This window comes from Xenopus laevis, chromosome 1S (genome assembly GCF_017654675.1).
Source record: "Xenopus laevis strain J_2021 chromosome 1S, Xenopus_laevis_v10.1, whole genome shotgun sequence".
NCBI classification, from domain to species: Eukaryota; Metazoa; Chordata; class Amphibia; order Anura; family Pipidae; genus Xenopus; species Xenopus laevis.
This window is the reverse complement of record NC_054372.1, coordinates 198,899,192-198,918,462: the sequence shown is the minus strand read 5'-3', so window position 1 is coordinate 198,918,462 and position 19,271 is coordinate 198,899,192. Positions and strand designations below refer to the sequence as shown.

General features: G+C 43.5%; 1 protein-coding gene across 1 annotated transcript; it reads right to left on the bottom strand.

The window, feature by feature from the left end:
• Positions 1 to 8,894: 8,894 nt before the first annotated feature.
• On the bottom strand, positions 8,895 to 18,611 carry fam214b.S (family with sequence similarity 214 member B S homeolog; the record flags this gene model as incomplete). The annotated part of the gene is given in 20 exon segments (XM_041579267.1): positions 8,895 to 9,063; positions 11,354 to 11,415; positions 11,418 to 11,514; positions 11,516 to 11,577; positions 11,975 to 12,050; positions 12,525 to 12,575; positions 12,577 to 12,611; positions 12,613 to 12,671; positions 13,471 to 13,559; positions 14,640 to 14,691; positions 17,514 to 17,526; positions 17,528 to 17,842; positions 17,844 to 18,072; positions 18,074 to 18,131; positions 18,134 to 18,221; positions 18,224 to 18,301; positions 18,304 to 18,345; positions 18,348 to 18,503; positions 18,505 to 18,575; positions 18,578 to 18,611. Coding segments are annotated over 20 exon segments (1,836 nt in total), but the record flags the coding sequence as incomplete, so codon positions are not given.
• Positions 18,612 to 19,271: the final 660 nt, after the last annotated feature.

The following is a 19,271-nucleotide window of genomic DNA, read 5'->3' as shown; positions in this document are numbered from 1 at the left end:
CAGGGTGACACCCCCAATGTTTCTATATATCTGTAACCTTGTTATGAGCTAAGGGGGTCCAGTCTGAAGGCCAGTTAGGGGGAGATATGGGGTGAGTGTTTATTTGTACCCTGGGTACCCTGGAACTATAGCAGGGTGACACCCCAATGTTTCTATATATCTGTAACCTTGTTATGGAGCTAAGGGGGCCCAGTCCTGAAGGCCAGTTAGGGGGAGATTTGAGGGTGAGTACTTATTTGTTACCCTGGGTACCCCCTGGAACTATAGCAGGGTGACACCCAATGTTTCTATATATCTGTAACCTTGTTATGAGCTAAGGGGGGCCCAGTCTGAAGGTCCAGTTAGGGGGAGATTTGGGGTGAGTGTTTATTTGTACCCTGGGTACCCCTGGAACTATAGCAGGGTGACACCCAATGTTTCTATATATCTGTAACGCTTGTTATGAGCTAAGGGACCAGTCTGAAGGTCAGTTTAGGGGGAGATTTGGGGTGAGTGCTTATTTGTGCCCTGGGTACCCCTGGAACTATAGCAGGGTGACACCCCAATGTTTCTATATATCTGTAACCTTGTTATGAGCTAAGGGGGCCCAGTCTGAAGGTCAGTTAGGGGTGAGATTTGGGGTGAGTGCTTATTTGTACCCTGGGTACCCCTGGAACTATAACAGGGTGACACCCCAATATTTCTATATAACTGTAACTTTGTTATGAGTTAAGGGGGCAAAGCTGAAGGTACTGCAGAGTGACCTAAATCATCAGCTGATTTTCAAGTCCTAAAAGCATAGGAAGAAAACCTAATTAAACAAATGAAAGACAAATGATTATATTTGGTCATGTGTTTATTGATAAATAATTATCCAATAACATACTGTATCTATGTGAATCACTATTTGTTATCTTTTCTCAGTATTTGGTGTGACCCCCTTGTGCAGCAATAAGTGCAAATAGAAGTTTGCCGCCAGTAACTGTTGCTCAGTCCTACACATTGATTGGGGGGAATTGTAGTCCATTCCTTATACAGAAAAGCTTCAGCTCTTGGATGTTGGTGGCTTTCCTCAAAGGTGGGATAAGGTACTTGGCTGGAATGCAGTGTTTTTCTTTCTCCAAATGTTCCTCATTTAAGCCCAAAAGTTCTATTTTGGATTCAAACATTCTTCAGTATCCTTCTGGGTTGTCCACATGATCTTGTGCAAACTCTAGACAGACGATAATGGTTTTTTTGTTGGGCTTTATTTCAGTAACTTTCTCCTTCCTACCCTTCTATAGCACACCAATTACACCATGTTCAGTTCGTGTTCTCCTGATGGTGGTCTCATGAACATCAACATTCACCAATATGAGACAGTTGCTTAGAAGTTCCTCCGGGTTCCTTTGTAATCTCTCGGCACTATTAGACTAAGTCAGTTGGATTTATCTTTGATGTTTGTCCACTTCTGTGTGGGTAACCGTCTGACTGTTGATTGGTCCAAACACTTTAGAGATAATATATAATGATTTAGGTCACATGCATTGAAAAATATAAGAAAATTTGTGTGTGTGTGTGTTATATATATATATATATATATATATATAAAATATATATATATTATATATATATATATAAAGGCTTGAGCACACACTTAGAAAAAACTTCACCTGGGTGCAAAGACAGAATGACTTATATAGTAATAGAATGCTGATGGCACACCAGGATTTCTTTTCAAAGTTACTTTATTTAAATAAAGTAACTTTGAAAAGAAAATCCTGGTGTGCATCAGCATTCTATTACTGTATATATATATATATATATATATATATATATATATATAATATATATATATATTATATATATATATATATATATATATATATATATATATATATATATATAGGGAATGTGGCTGTGGGATAGCAGGTATAGTAGGGAGAGATGTGTCTATAGTAACAGTGGGATAATAGTCTCTGGGAAGGGAGTGTGACTGTGGGATAGCAGGTATAGTAGGGAGAGATGGTGCTATAGTAACAGTGGGATAATAGTCTCTGGGAAGGGAGTGTGACTGTGGGATAGCAGGTATAGTAGGGAGAGATGTGCCTATAGTAACAGTGGATAATAGTCTCTGGGAAGGGAGTGTGACTGTGGGATAGCAGGTATAGTAGGGAGAGATGGTGCCTATAGTAACAGTGGATAATAGTCTCTGGAAGGGAGTGTGACTGTGGGATAGCAGGTATAGTAGGGAGAGATGGTGTCTATAGTAACAGTGGATAATAGTCTCTGGGAAGGGAGTGTAACTGTGGGATAGCAGGTATAGTAGGGAGAGATGTGTCTATAGTAACAGTGGGATAATAGTCTCTGGGAAGGGAGTGTGACTGTGGGATAGCAGGTATAGTAGGGAGAGATGGTGTCTATAGTAACAGTGGATAATAGTCTCTGGGAAGGGAGTGTGACTGTGGGATAGCAGGTATAGTAGGGAGAGATGGTGTCTATAGTAACAGTGGATAATAGTCTCTGGAAGGGAGTGTGACTGTGGGATAGCAGGTATAGTAGGGAGAGATGGTGTCTATAGTAACAGTGGGATAATAGTCTCTGGGAAGGGAGTGTGACTGTGGGATAGCAGGTATAGTAGGGAGAGATGGTGTCTATAGTAACAGTGGATAATAGTCTCTGGGAAGGGAGTGTGACTGTAGGATAGCAGGTATAGTAAGGGAGAGATGGTGCCTATAGTAACAGTGGATAATAGTCTCTGGGAAGGGAGTGTGACTGTGGATAGCAGGTATAGTAGGGAGAGATGGTGCCTATAGTAACAGTGGATAATAGTCTCTGGGAAGGGAGTGTGACTGTGGGATAGCAGGTATAGTAGGGAGAGATGGTGCCTATAGTAACAGTGGATAATAGTCTCTGGGAAGGGAGTGTGACTGTGGGATAGCAGGTATAGTAGGGAGAGATGGTGTCTATAGTAACAGTGGATAATAGTCTCTGGGAAGGGAGTGTGACTGTGGGATAGCAGGTATAGTAGGGAGAGATGGTGCCTATAGTAACAGTGGATAATAGTCTCTGGGAAGGGAGTGTGACTGTGGGATAGCAGGTATAGTAGGGAGAGATGGTGCCTATAGTAACAGTGGGATAATAGTCTCTGGGAAGGGAGTGTGACTGTGGGATAGCAGGTATAGTAGGGAGAGATGGTGTCTATAGTAACAGTGGATAATAGTCTCTGGGAAGGGAGTGTGACTGTAGGATAGCAGGTATAGTAGGGAGAGATGGTGTCTATAGTAACAGTGGATAATAGTCTCTGGGAAGGGAGTGTGACTGTGGGATAGCAGGTATAGTAGGGAGAGATGGTGCCTATAGTAACAGTGGATAATAGTCTCTGGGAAGGGAGTGTGACTGTGGGATAGCAGGTATAGTAGGGAGAGATGTGTCTATAGTAACAGTGGGATAATAGTCTCTGGGAAGGGAGTGTGACTGTGGGATAGCAGGTATAGTAGGGAGAGATGGTGCCTATAGTAACAGTGGATAATAGTCTCTGGGAAGGGAGTGTGACTGTGGGATAGTAGGTATAGTAGGGAGAGATGGTGTCTATAGTAACAGTGGATAATAGTCTCTGGAAGGGAGTGTGACTGTGGGATAGCAGGTATAGTAGGGAGAGATGGTGTCTATAGTAACAGTGGATTAATAGTCTCTGGGAAGGGAGTGTGACTGTGGGATAGTAGGTATAGTAGGGAGAGATGGTGTCTATAGTAACAGTGGATAATAGTCTCTGGGAAGGGAGTGTGACTGTGGGATAGCAGGTTATAGTAGGGAGATGGTGTCTATAGTAACAGTGGATAATAGTCTCTGGGAAGGGAGTGTGACTGTAGGATAGCAGGTATAGTAGGGAGAGATGGTGTCTATAGTAACAGTGGATAATAGTCTCTGGGAAGGGAGTGTGACTGTGGGATAGCAGGTATAGTAGGGAGAGATGGTGCTATAGTAACAGTGGATAATAGTCTTGGGAAGGGAGTGTGACTGTGGGATAGCAGGTATAGTAGGGAGAGATGGTGCCTATAGTAACAGTGGGATAATAGTCTCTGGGAAGGGAGTGTGACTGTGGATAGCGGTATAGTAGGGAGAGATGGTGTCTATAGTAACAGTGGATAATAGTCTCTGGGAAGGGAGTGTGACTGTAGGATAGCAGGTATAGTAGGGAGAGATGGTGTCTATAGTAACAGTGGATAATAGTCTCTGGGAAGGGAGTGTGACTGTGGGATAGCAGGTATAGTAGGGAGAGATGGTGCCTATAGTAACAGTGGATAATAGTCTCTGGGAAGGGAGTGTGACTGTGGGATAGCAGGTATAGTAGGGAGAGATGTGTCTATAGTAACAGTGGATAATAGTCTCTGGGAAGGGAGTGTGACTGTGGGATAGCAGGTATAGTAGGGAGAGATGGTGCCTATAGTAACAGTGGATAATAGTCTCTGGGAAGGGAGTGTGACTGTGGGATAGCAGGTATAGTAGGAGAGATGTGTCTATAGTAACAGTGGATAATAGTCTCTGGAAGGGAGTGTGACTGTGGATAGCAGGTATATGTAGGGAGAGATGTGCCTATAGTAACAGTGGATAATAGTCTCTGGGAAGGGAGTGTGACTGTGGGATAGCAGGTATAGTAGGGAGAGATGGTGCTATAGTAACAGTGGATAATAGTCTCTGGGAAGGGAGTGTGACTGTGGGATAGCAGGTATAGTAGGGAGAGATGGTGCCTATAGTAACAGTGGATAATAGTCTCTGGGAAGGGAGTGTGACTGTGGGATAGCAGGTATAGTAGGGAGAGATGTGTCTATAGCAGGGTCCCAACGTTTTTTACCTGTGAGCCAACATTCAAATGTAAAAAGAGTTGGGGAGCAACACAAGCATAAAAAAGTCCCTTGGGGTGCAAATAAGGGCTGTGATTGGCTATTTAGTTAGCCCCTATGTGGACTGGTAGCCTACAGGAGGCTCTACTTGGCATTATACTTAGTTTTTATGCAACCAGAACTTGCTTTCAAGCTTGGAATTAAAAAAATAAGCTCCTGCTTTAAGGACCCTGAGAGCAACATCCAAGGGGTTTGGAGAGCAACATGTTGCTCGCGAGCTACTGGTTGGGGACCACTGGTCCTATAGTAACAGTGGATAATAGTCTCTGGGAAGGGAGTGTGACTGTGGGATAGCAGGTATAGTAGGGAGAGATGGTGTCTATAGTAACAGTGGATAATAGTCTCTGGGAAGGGAGTATACTGTGGGATAGCAGGTATAGTAGGGAGAGATGGTGCCTATAGTAACAGTGGATAATAGTCTCTGGGAAGGGAGTGTGACTGTGGGATAGCAGGTATAGTAGGGAGAGATGGTGTCTATAGTAACAGTGGATAATAGTCTCTGGGAAGGGAGTGTGGCTGTGGGATAGCAGGTATAGTAGGGAGAGATGTGTCATAGTAACAGTGGATAATAGTCTCTGGGAAGGAGTGTGACTGTGGGATAGCAGGTATAGTAGGGAGAGATGGTGCAGGAGGGTCAGTATAGTAAATAGAGTCACACAGAGGCCGGAGCAGATTCTGTGACTTTATTGAACAACTCACTCCGCAGTGCTTTACACATTGGAACACAACTAACTAGTAGTTCAGGACACGCCCCCCTCCTACCAAAACTAACTATGAAAAAATAAAGTTGTTAACAAAAAATTCCAGTCTTACTGATACTGGGGAGGATTTAGGCAGGGGGTGGGGGTCTGTATTGGGTCCCTGGTTACAAGAGAATTTGGATGAGAAGAGGAGGGAGAGAGATCAGTGATAGAACGTTTGTATAAAGCCGCACAGACAAGAACTGGTCTATTGAGTGACAGGAGGGGGCGACTCTTCTGCTGCCCCAGGGGTAGGGCAATGGCCAAACTTGGGGATATAAGAAGGGATTATTTACAATACACCAAAAGCCAAGAATTCCCTGTAAATAATATCCTTTATAAACGGTGACTAGTGATGTCATCAGTTATAAACGGTGAGTAGTGATTCATTTGTGTCACAGACTTCACTGAGACGTGTGTATTATAATAAATAAAGTACCCCCAGTTGTAAAATATAGGATATTAGAAGTCACCCGGAGTTGCACGACCTGTATAAAACACTCGGCCTCGTAGTTGTATCTGGTCATGAAACTCCTAAATGCAGCAAATGTTGTAAAATGTTTATTTCTGGGGTGTTGGGGTTTGTGGGTGCCGGGGGGAGATCAGTCTCAAAGGCATCAGGGCACTTTTCCCATAATACTGTTTGTCAACCCAAAGAAAGTTAAGAAACATGTTCCAGTTGCCTCCAGTGGTTTCAGAACTACAACTCCCATCATGCTCAGCAAGCAGCTGTCTGGGGTGATGGGAATGTAATCAGTTACAGGGAGGACAATCAAATACAAAGAGCTACAGACAATACAGGGAATCCCACATCGTTAGTATGTGACCCCTGCTGGGGGAAGATTGGCGGCCCTGTAATATCACTTATAAACCAATGGCTCCTGGTAAATACCAGCAGGGGCCGTGAGCCAAATAAATGGATCAAACCAACAGCAGGAGCAGCTCTCTATTAAAGGAGTGGTTCCCCTTTAAGGTAACTTTTATTATGTTATAGAACGGCCAATTCTATGCACCTTTTCAGGTTGGTTTTCATATTTTTATTTTTATAGATATTTGTCTTTTTCTTCCGATTCTTTCAGCTTTCAAGTGGGGGTCACTGACCCCATCTAATAAATGCTCTTTAAAGGACAAGGAAAGGCAAAACAATAAAATCCATTTTTACATTCTTTAATGAAAAATAAACCTTTCTCCAATATACTTTAATTAAAAAATTGTACCGTTTTTATAAGAAACCTGACTGTATGCAGTGAAATTTCTCCCTTCATTTAAATGCTGTGGATAGGAATTGTCAGACAGTCCCCTAACTGCTCTGCAGGGAAAAAATCATACTTATGAACAGCAGGGGAGCTCCCGCCTTACTTCCAGCCATGCAGAACTCAAGCAGCTTTTGTTTTATGACGATCCCTAAGCAGCCCAGATCACACTGAGCATGTGCAGGGTCAGGGTCAGGCCAAGATGTATAACAAAGTTACAAGATGGTGACTCCCAGTGGCCAAACTTTAAAGCATAAATCATTTGTTTGATTAGGCTTGTGGTGCAGTAAGTTCATGTTTATGTTTAGTAATACAAAATACAGTATTTCTAGCCTTAGTCTATTTTACACTTTCCTTGTCCTTTTAAGATTAATTCTATGTGGGGGAAGCAATCGGCTTGAGTAAGCAAATACTGTCTTCCATCACTTACCAGGGTAGTAATTGGGCGCTCTCTTTCCCATGGTCAAGTAGGAATCTTCCATTGAGCAGCCCAAATCCCAACTACAAAGCTTGAGTCTCCTCAGCTGTATCTTTCCCAGGGTCACACACTGCAAGGGTAAGGCGTGGGCTTGTTCCTGAAGTGAGGCCTGATTGGTGTATCTCATCCTAAACCCCACCCCCTAACTGATCCTAGGAAAGAGAGCAGCCCTTAAGGAGAAAGGAAACCCCCTGGCGCAAAACCCCTCCCCCCTCCTCCTGGCCTACCTGTCCCCCTGGGCAAATGCCCCTAACTTGTTACTCACCCCTCTGCGCAGGTCCTGTCCACGGAGTTCACAGTCGCCATCTTCTTCCCACGCACGTCGTTCTTCCTGCTTTGACCGGCTCTTCTGGCGCATGCGCAGTAGGAACATTTACCGGTACGGATCTACTGCGCATGCGCCAAAGTCACGAAGTGAAATCCGGAAACTTTGAGACTTTTGGCACATGCGCAGTAGATCCGTACCGACAAAATGCTCCTACTGCGCATTGCGCCAAAACGCTGTTCAAAGCAGGAAGAAGACGCGCGTGGGAGAAGATGGCGCCTGTGAACTCCGTGGACTGGACCTGCGCAGAGGGTAAGTAACAAGTTAGGGGCATTTGCCCAGCAGGACAGGTAGGCCAGGGGAGGAGGAGGGGAAGCAACACCGGGGAGGGGTTTTGCGCCCAGGGGGTTTCCTTCTCCTTTAAAAACTGACTTTCACAGTAAATTTCATAATCAAATTGCAATTGGTCTCATTTTTTTTCTTTCAGGGCTACGTCTTTCTGCTCTGCCTCCCTCCAGTCTGAATTTTAAAACGTTATTTGGTTGCCCGAGGGGTATACTTGCAATTCTTTTTTTTCATCTTGCCGTCGTTTAAAACCCCGTGCCTGGTTGCTAGGGTAAGTGGACTCTAGCAACCGTTTATAACAATTTAAATCCCAGACGTTTGCAAGCAAAACATTACAGAATGCCTGTATTATACTTAAGTTCATTTCAAGGGGAAGTATTCCTTTTAGCTAGATATGAAAGAGAATAACTATCAGTAATGGTTCCACGGTGTAGGGACGGAGCTGAATATTCTGAGCAGCACAACGAACTTGTCCTACAGTCTGATCCATCAGTCATGGTGGGAGTCATATTGCTGCAATCTCTATGGCAGCCCCAACACTACCAGCAAATATTGCCTCCTGCTTTCTTATGGAGGGACTGAACCCAAATTCCACTTATTTTAACTCACACATTTCCTCCAGGGTTTCCTCGCTGGATTATTTAAAGGCCACATTGTAACAATCATAGCATTCAATAAATGAAAATAAAATAACATGGGGGTTTTAATAAACCAGGCGACTGGGGGTTAAATGAAAAATTCGGGCACCACTTATACACCTTGGGTGCATGGGGGAGGGTTCTGCTTGTGAGGATGGTTCCCATGTGATCCAGGAAGCCTTCAGCGATTGGAAAGTCCTTGGGGGGGGCCATGAGGCGGGGAACAGGAATAAATAAGGTTGTGCAATGCGCAGGGAGCTGTAGTGGGGGGGACAGTCTGACGTTCTGGATCCCCCCCTTATAAAAAACACCATCATGTGTTTTCACCTTCAAACCCGAGGGAGTATTTGGGGTTGCTGGGAGTTTCGGTTGAAAAAATTTCATTCATACGGGATCTAGAGTCCACTTCAATCGACTTACGGGAAAAGAGGAGGCGGATGTCCCCGTAGGTAATTTTCCCCCTGATCTGGATCTCTGGAAACCTAAAAGGGAAGGACAATTAAATTATGCCCCCACTGTCTCATACACAAGAAAATAAAGGGGAAATAACTTAAAGGGACAAAAAAAAACCTTTAAAAAATTGAATATAAAACGATGGGGGGCTATTCAAGCACTTTTGCATTTACATTATTTATTTTGTTTTAATTCCAAGAATTAAGGGGATACATGTACTGTTAATATGAATGAATTTTGTTAAAAGCCACCACCTCCAGGTGGCCTGTTTAACACAATTCATTCATATTAAAGGAAAATATACCCCAAAAATACTTAAGCAACAGATGTTTAATCATATTAAGTACTATTAAAGAATCTTCCAAACTGGCCAATATACTTAAGTAAATCCCCTTTTTACATCTCTTGCCTTGAACCACCATTTAGTGATGGTCTGTGTGCTGTCCAAGAATCCTGACAGAAAACTGGGGGCTCTAACTGTAACAGGAAGAGATCCCCTGACAGAAATACTGCAGCTCTAACTTAACGGAAGAGATCACCTGACCAGAAATCGGCTTCTAACTGTAACAGGAAGGATACCTGACCAAATACTCAGCTCTAACTGTAACAGGAAGAGATCACCGACTAGAAACTGGCACTTAAGGCTCTTACTCACTTGCGTTCTGACCTGCTCCCTCTTCCGTTTTTTCGTTCACCGCAGGGGAGCCCAGGAATAGACGCATGTATTTTTTCAAAGGGGCTGTACTCACTCAGGGGCGTGTAGGCCCGAACGCAGGTTGAGACGCAACATGCTGCATTTTTTCCTGCGTTCGGGGGCTACCGCGTGAGTGGTACAGCCCATTTGAAATAATACATGCGTCTATTCCTGCGCTCCCCTGCGGCTGAAGCCCAAAAAACGGAACGCGGGGGAGCGCAGGTTAGAAGCAAGTGAGTAAGAGCCCTAACTGTAAAGGAAGAGATCACCTGACCAGAAATACTGCAGCTCTAACTGAACAGGAAGAGATCACCTGACCAAATATTTGCAGTCAAAACTGTAAAGGAAGAGATCACCTGACCAAAAATACTGCCTTAACTGTAACAGGGAAGAAATCCCTGACCAGAAATACGGCAGCTCTAACTTAAAGGAAGAGATCACCTGACCAGAAATACTGCAGCTCTAACGTAACAGGAAGAGACCCCTGACCAGAAATACTGCAGCTCTAACGTAACGGAAGAGATCCCCTGACCAGAAATATGCGCTTAACTGTAACAGGAAGAGATCCCCTGACCAGAAAAAACTGCAGCTCTAACGTAAAGGAAGAGATCACCCTGACCAGAAACACTGGCAGCTCTAACTGTAACAGGAAGAGATACCTGACCAGAAACACTGCAGCTCTAACTGAACAGGAAGAGTCCCTGACCAGAAACACTCAGCTCTAATGTAACAGGAAAGATCCCCCTGACCAGAAATACGCAGCTCTAATGTAACAGGAAGAGATCATGACCAGAAACACTGCAGCTCTAACTGTAACGGGAAAAGAGATCACCGGGCCCCGAAACAACTGCACTCTAACTGTAACAGGAGAGATCACCTGCCGAAATACTGAGCTCTAACGTAACAGGAAGAGATCACCTGACCAGAAATATGTACTTCTAACTGTAAAGGAAGAGATCACCTGACAAAATACTGTAGCTCTAACTGTAACAGGAAGGATCACCTGACCAGAAATACTGCGCTCTAACTGTAACAGGAAGAGATCACCTAACCAAAATACTGCACTTAACTGTAACGGAAGAGTCACCTGACCAGAAATACTGTAGCTCTAACTGTAACGGAAGAGTCCCCTACCAGAAATCTGTATTGGCTCTGTGACCTAACATGTTTTGGTATGTTTTTGGGCACAGTGAATGTATGATCTCAGGGGGCGGCCCTTATTTTTTAAAATGGCATTTTTTTATTTATGATACCCAAAGGCACAGAAAAGTATATTTTATTATGAAAATGGTTTATTTACATGAAAGATTTTTACTTGAGCTGTTTTATGCAAATTTTTTTTATAGAGACCTACATTGTTTGGGGGGTAATTTTCATTTAAAAGTCCATGTATCCTTAATTATCTTGGAAAAAAAACAAAATAAATAATGAATGTAAATGACAAAAGTGCTTAGAATACCCCCCCATCAGTTTTCATTCACTTGTTTTAAGGTTTCTTATCCTTTAATATGTAACAGTGGTTGTTTTTTCTAACAGCATCTCACCACACCCAATCAGAAATACATGCTAGCAGGAAATGGCACGCAGGTCGCAGGGAATGCGGGATATGTAGTGTGTAGCCTTGCCTCAGGTGCATGAGATAACACAAGATCCTCCTGGCCGTCCCCCTTGCTGGGATTGGATTCATTACGACCATTATCTTCGGGGCCCCTCTCCGCCGCCTTCTCCTCTTTCTTCCACGGGCACCAGGAAGATGCGGTGGCGCAGGAAGGTATTGTGATTGGGGCATGTCCTTCAGGTCGTAGGTAACAAGAAACATTTCACCACAGTCTTTTGGGTTAAATAAGGTCTGGGGAGATGGAGAGAGGCCAAATACAGATTTAAACAGGTAGAATATCCACCATATACACACACACAGCAGCAGCCAATCAGTGCACGGCAGCAGGTTAAACACCAACCAATGTAAAGGGAATTATTGCCCCTTTCCAGTCTGCAAATAACTGACAGGGGCAGAAAACTGGCACCTAGTGGAGAGAATGGGAACTGCAAGCAAAACAGCCACTGCATCCTTATATTCATTTTATTCTCTACAATTCCAGCACCCTTTGTCAGCCCCCAAAGTCTTCGTGACCTACAAAGGCTTACTAGGGAAATTAAAGGGGAAAAACTGAAAGCCTGTTGGTATAATTGCAGGTGTATTTAGCCACACCATTTATCCCTGACCCCATTTGTGTTTCTTTGCATACTCCCCTTGTAGGTTCCAGTGCTGGGGACGTGTACCCTTTTCCAACTGCTTCCAGATTGATACTCCCTGCGGATGGGAATAAACAGTTAATCTGCCCAAAAACAATTCTGTCTTTTTGCATTTCAAGGCTGAGAGTATAGCTTATTGTTTCCCGAACATTCCTTCTCTGTATTTTTTTGTATTTTTAAAATGGGAGGAGGAGGTGCCATATTGATTCCCTTAGACAGTACAGTATGAGGGTATAGTTATTATGTGCCCAAAATTCCTTTCTGTATATTTGTATTTAATAACTATGGGAGGGGAGGGCCATTTGATTCCCTTGACAGTACAGTAGAGGGTTATAGCTTATTGTGTGCCCAGAACATTCTTTCTGTATATTTGTATTTTTAACATTGGAGGAGGAGGTGCCATATTGTTCCCTTAGACAGTACAGTATGAGGGTATAGCAATTGTGTGCCCAGAACATTCCTTCTCTGTATTTTGTATTTTAATATGGGAGGAGGGAGGTGCCATTTGCTTGTACAGTAAGTGTTTATGCTATCCAGGAATGGTGAGGGGACCTGTGCTCAGAGATATGGAAGTAGGTGACTTGGACTGGTAATGACATGCTGGGGGCAGTAGGAGCCGCTGGCACCAATCCTCTGCAGTGAATCCTTCGATGTGACCGGGAGGAGGGAATCGGCCCTTCAGATAGACTCCTGAGGAAGGCACAGATATATATACACACACGGGTTTGTATCTTTAGCCCAGCGACACTCACAAGACTCCTACATGAGAATTCCAGATCTGAAATGTTACTGGATTTCTGGAATATTCTGGAATAGGAGTTTAAAAAAAACATGAACTTTGTAGTTACTAAAACTAATGTTTTTGGCAAAAGAATCCAAAGAAGGCTTGAAACCCTGATCTCCCAGACAGCGGGATTTGCTGCTTTTAAACCAGAAATCTCCGAAGCTGTAGGTTTTGTTACGTGTGAGAGAGTTGTGTGTGTATATGTGTGTGTGTGTGTTGTGTATGTGTGTGGTGTATATGTGGTGTGTTGTGTATATGTTATGTGTGTGTGTATTTTATACAGTTGCTTTATTCATCTATTTCAGCAGAACAAGCAGGCGCCACCTTCTTCGAATGCCTAATAGTTAAGTTTATACAAAATCTTTGCCCAGGTTATAGGACAAATGGGCCAAATCCAGTAATTATTATTTAATATAATAGGGGGGCATCCTAAATTAGGAAAGGATAAGTGCAGTAACCCATAGCAACCAGTAAGAGATTTTGCTTTATCCGTCCCTTAATTCAATTGGTTGCTATGGGTCCAGCTGTTAGCAACACCAGCTTATTCATCATACCAGAGTTACATTAAAAGGTATGAGAATTTGCTTATAAACAAGAGCCACAAATGGCTGCCTGCCAATCGGTTGCTATGGGTTACTAACCCGTACAAGCTTTCTGGTTTGTAAGACATTACCCAACACCGTGTTTATACGAATGTAAAATTGCACCTCAAAGTTGCCCAGCGGGGGCGACTGATGCAGGAATTGGCCCAGCTCCTCGCTGCAGGTCCCTTCTGGAGCTGATCAGGGATTTTCCTGTAATTCAGAGCAGATATTGACATTATTAGGACAACTACAAACCCAGCATGCTGTGCACCTTCTAATACCCCCCCTTTGTTCACCTGCAGCCGGGAGCTAAAAAATACAGGCTGAGACCACACAGTGGGGGACTAGCTTTAAAGGGGAAGTTCACCTGCAGCTTGTTTAGAATGGTCTTCTTAGCAATTTTAACTGCCTTCATTTTTTTTTTATATTATTGTTGAATAATTTGCTTTCTTCTTGTGACCCTCCCTCACTGACCCCGAAGCAAACACCAATAGCTTCACGAGGCTACCGTTTTATTCTTATTGTTACTTATTTATTACTTATCTTTCCTATCTGGCCACCACTCTATTCATATTCCTGTCTTGGTTGTAATTAAATTGGACCCAGTAACCGATAGCTGCCAAAATTCCATTGGAGAGCTCTAACCAAAATGAAAGTAATCCAACAACAGCACATAATAAAAAAAAATGAAGACAACTGCAAATTGTCCAAACAGTATTCCTACATTATACTGATATTAATGGGAAGATTCTCTTGGGTTGCAGATAATAACATGACAGCTGGCCTGTGGCCAAATGATGTGATGAGTCCTTGTTCCCTTGCCACACAGGGGCATTTTAGGTGTATGCCCAGCTTTAAAGGATAAGTAACCTTTAAAAATAATGAATTAAAACTGATGAGGGGGCATAAATTAGAAAACCCCTTTTTCACATCTTTCCTAAGCGAAAACTCAGCCTCTTTCTTTCCCCTGACAACTTCCTTGACTACTTGTGGTTTCAGACTGGGGGAAAATGGACCGCGGTGGCGTGTTGTAACAAAATTCATTCATATTAACAACATGTATCCCTTAATATTTGGAATAAAAAAAAACATACATTTTACATTCGCTTATTTTAAAGGTTTTAATCATCCATTTACTTCTCTTCCCTATTCTCTTATTCTTTCTTCCTTCTTCCCTAACCTGGTTTTGTTGTAAATGTCAAAGCATTAAATAAAAACTATAAAAAAAAAAAAAAGGTTTACTTAACCTTTAACCAGGACAAAGACAAAGAAATAAACAGAGGGTCCTACGATTTCGATGCAGCCCTCGTTTGGTCTTCGCCACTGTGCTCTGAGAGAACTGCTGCGGGAAAGGAAGAGTTAAGTTTGGGCAAAGCGGAGCAGAGGGTCATTAACCGGGGGGCGGATAATTGCTAAGTGGGGGCACCCAGGAAATGGGGATTTTGCCATGCGGGTGGGGACATGAATGTGGCGGAAAGAATTTTGCAAGGCAGGGAAATGTTTGCCCAAATCAGTAACTCATAGCAACCAGATGTGTGTTTTCCACCAGTGACTAGTAAAACGCCAGCTGTTGATTGGTTTACTAGACAAGTAATTATACAGTGAATTATGCACCCCCCATACTGATTAAAATAAAGCATATTATAAGTCACCGAAGGTTTCAGACAAAGGTTTAGTGATTTTATACAGGTCCCGACTCCGAAGCGACTTCTAGTTTCCAACGAAGTTTTAGTGGGTCACGTGACAGAAATTACTCATAAGCAAAGATTATAACTGATGAATCACTCAGCAAAGTTTATAAGGATTTCATCTAAGGATATTTAGGGTTTTTGTTTAATATACGACCATCTATTATATTACCCCCAATATAGAGAAGAATTGGGGGTTTGTGTAACACTGCTAGATCGCTAGCTCCTAGTACAAAAGACTGGTATTCCAAACCTTCTTACACAGAACAAAGAAAATTTTAATATTAAGAGCAGATTTGGGGGAGAAATAACGGTCAGTTCAATAGAAACTCATAGTCAGACATAAAAACAAAGAGCTGCACTTGCAAAGCAAAATCCACGTGTGAGAATAGCTTTGGGCCCCTAACAATGCACAACATACTCTTAAAGGGTACGGTCATGGGAAAAATTTTTGGGTTTTTTTTAAAAAAAAAAAAAAGCAGAATTTGACTGAAATCTTTTTCTCAAAAGAAAGATTTTTTTTAGATTTTTATTTTTGAAATCTGACAAGGGGTAGACATATTGTCAGTTTTCCCAGCTGCCCCCCAGTTATATGACTTGTGCTCTATAAACTTCAGCCACTCTTTACTGCTTCTTCAAGTTGGAGTATTCACCCCTCCTTTCCCCCCAGCAGCCAAAAAACAGAACAATGGGAAGGTAACCAGATAGCAGCTCCTAACAAAGATAACGCTGCCTGGTGATCTAAGAACAGCACTCAATAGTAAAATCCAGGTCCCCTGAACACATTCAGTTAATTGAGTAGAAAAAACAAAAAGGCTGCCAGAAAGCAGTTTCCATCCTAAAGTGCTGGTCTTTCTGAAATCACATGACCAGGAAAATGAGCTGAGATGCACCTACACACCAATTTACAACTAAATACATTGCTGCTTCAGGAATACATTTTATATGTACGTGAATTTTTGCAGTGTAAACTGTGTAATTTACAAATAAAAAAACTACATCATAAAAATCATGACAGAATCCCTTTAAAAAGGGAGATTAAGCCATTTTTAAAAACTAAGGCAATGAAATGGGTAAGATCTGTACCCTCTGTAATAAACTCGTGTATCCCAACCCAAGGCTAAACTGTGGCAATAAAAGTAGCAAGTTACTGTTGCACCTACCAGTAGAGTAAGGGTCCAAGCTGCCATTCTCCACCAAATTTCCTTCCATCACTGGCTCCTATCCTGCCCCCCTGTAAGCAAATGAACCCCCCCTCCCCAGGACCACATTTTGGCTTCCCCCCCTCTCTCTGCTGCAGCTGCAGTCCCCGTTTAGTCACACACCTGTGCCCTAGGGAGGGGATATTCAGGTGTTGGGGTTAATGGGATTTTTAAATGGAGAGCAGGGCAGTGACACAGGGGAGAGCAATGAATGGGACCATGGAAACCATCTAGCACAGGAGTCTGACCCTTAAACGTGCCTCTGCAGCCCCTCACCCTCCCTAATGTGCCGGGCCCCTTTCCCAACTTACACTTTTTATTCTTCAGCTTCAACTAAAAGGGCATTTATTGTGCTCAAAAACAATATGCAAAGGTGGCCCGAACAAGCTACGGAAATTGGGCCCCAAATTTTCTGGGACGTGGGGTTTTTTTCTCGAAGTCGAGAGGCCGGTCTAGGGCAGTTGACTGGGTGTCAGCAGCAGAAAAGGGAGAGAATATGGAGATTGCTATGTACTCCCACGGTTACTTATGGAAAGGGCCATAAGGTGAGATTCTATGGGTGAGCACTTCATTGCCATCTTTGCAACTATAGTTGATTGGATATTACAGCAACTATTTTTATATATCTTAAAGCCTTGGGGAGGGGGTCAGGCTCAAAAAAGGGGGTCCCCCCCCCCCCCCCCCCCCCCCCCCTGGAAAAACCCCCAAGGAAAAAAAAAGGTTCCCCCAAAAAAAAAAAAAACCCCCAAACAAAAAAAAACTTGGGGTTCCCTTAAAAGGGGAAAATGACGCGAGAAACAACAATAAAGAAAATAATAAAACAGATGATAAATGTGACTGTACACGAAAGAGTAAATTTTTCCTCTGCATATTGCACTGGTGTATAAGCAACCGGGGAGCAAGTTAATTCAGTAAACTGAACAACGACTTTAAGATTTCCAACGGCCCAGGCAGCAGCCTGGTTGGTAACTCCCAAAGGACCACTTAATTTATGGGCGGGGGGGGCACTAGGTTTGGCATGTTACATTAGGCCAAGTGTAGTACTGTGAAAGTTGGGTCAAGCATGGACACAATAGGGAAAATGGTGGAGATGCAGGGCCTGCACCTCTTTAGCCACAACAGATGCTGGGGTTATAATTTAGCTAACACTTAAAGACCAGTCTAAACTTTCAATATAGGTCAGCCTAAAAGCTAATTTAAAGTTAAAGGTCACCCTAATGAAGAGCCCTTAACCAAGACTTATCCCCTACAGTGTCTAAAAGCAGTAAATGTACCTTTCTGCGAGCGGTCGGGCTGCTGGTAGAGATTGATTCCAGAAGGGGGCAGCCTTAAGAGTCGGTGGCTCCTGCAGGCTCTCATGTAACGCTTGGCATCTTGGCCTGCCCTCGCACTTCTTGCTTTGGCCTCATCTCAGGAGCAGAGTCTGCCGATTCGCTTGGATGGAAGCAAGCTTTCCCTTTTGACAGCCATTCCCTGGAGTACAATGGCGGAAATGGGCCCTTGGGGGGGGGGGGAAGGTGTTTCCCCCCTTCTGCAGGGCTGACCCTCTGATTGGGCCTCCAGCGTGGGAAAGGGGCTCTTTCAACATCGGTTCTGCTGACAGAATTACCGTTGGGTTGAGCAGGGCATTTCGGCTGGGCCCTCAGGCTGTGCAATGTTTGCAAAAACTTTGATCAAGTATGGTGCTGGTTGGTGGCAAGCTCCCCTCAGTTCCGTTATATTCCTCATTATCCAAAGATAACCTTAGTCCCATTTCCCAGTGGGTGTGGACAGTCCATCTGGCATAATCTTTTGTGCTCTGCTGGGTTGCTGTACAATGCGCCTTGGTCACTCTAAATGAGAGTCTGTCTGCTGACAAACTATGAACAACTGACTACTCTGCAGTCTAGACTGGACTCTCTAGAGGGGAGGCTCAAGCACGGTCGCTACAGTGACATGTAGGCCAACTATGGGAAAAAATGCTGAGCAAGATAACACAGTGGGTTACCTCAACTGAGAGAAAGTCATCTTCAATATTGTCCTGTTTTCCTCCTCCCATCGCAACTTCAGACTGGTCTAAAGGGACCATCTGCTTCTTGGGTGACCCCAGAAGGCTCTCTTTGGACTTCCCTGGTGGCTTCTTGAAAGAGCTGGGTTCAGGAAGAGGCCCTTTAATGTTTGCGGGAAGAGGTTTTTAGAGGCTGGCACATCAGGATGATGGAGACATGATAAACTCTCTGAATCTGGTGATCTGCTCAAGGGAACCCAACCAGAAACCTGCACTCGTGCCCTTCCATCCAATGCTCCATTTGGCTTTGATGATTTTGGAGCTCCCAGCAGTCCTGAGCACCCATCTGCCCAGCCTCCTCCTTAGGTGGTAAATCCATCTCAATGTGCCGTCATGGATCCCGCGAACCTAGCTCCAATTCAATCTCAGGGAGTGAGGAGGAGTGCTGTTGCCTCGAGAGGTATGTACATTGAAGGTGCCTGAATGGGGGGTTTCTTTCGGGATGACTCAGACAACCCCAGGGTGTCCAGAGACCCTCTGCAATCTGAAGGAGAAACAGCACATTTTCAAGAAAGAAATGTTGTTTGCAACAAAAAAAATTGAAGCAATACCTTCTAACCACCACATGATGAACAGAAATTTGTGCCCACAGAGGGACTTGCCAACTGGCAGCTCTGAGGTTGGTCTACAGGCCAACGACTGAATACCAGGGCGTCCAACAATTTGGCCTTATGTGGGGACAGTAACATAAAGCCGATGGAATCAATTTGTGAAGCCAATATTTTATCAATTTTGAACATTTTAGTGTGTCTCCGGGATTGTGGCGAGTCAATCAAGTCCAAGTCAGATTTTTCTTTGTGTGACTTACTGAGCAGGGAGATGCACATGGGTGTTACAGTCATTTATGTTTGTGTAGTTTTTAGGGTTCAGTAATCCATGAGTGGGGACAGACCAATATGATCAATGCAATGTTTGTATTACGTCTCCCTGTAACATATCTACCTATAATATTGCTCATGTACCTCTCACTACGTCCAATTCCGTT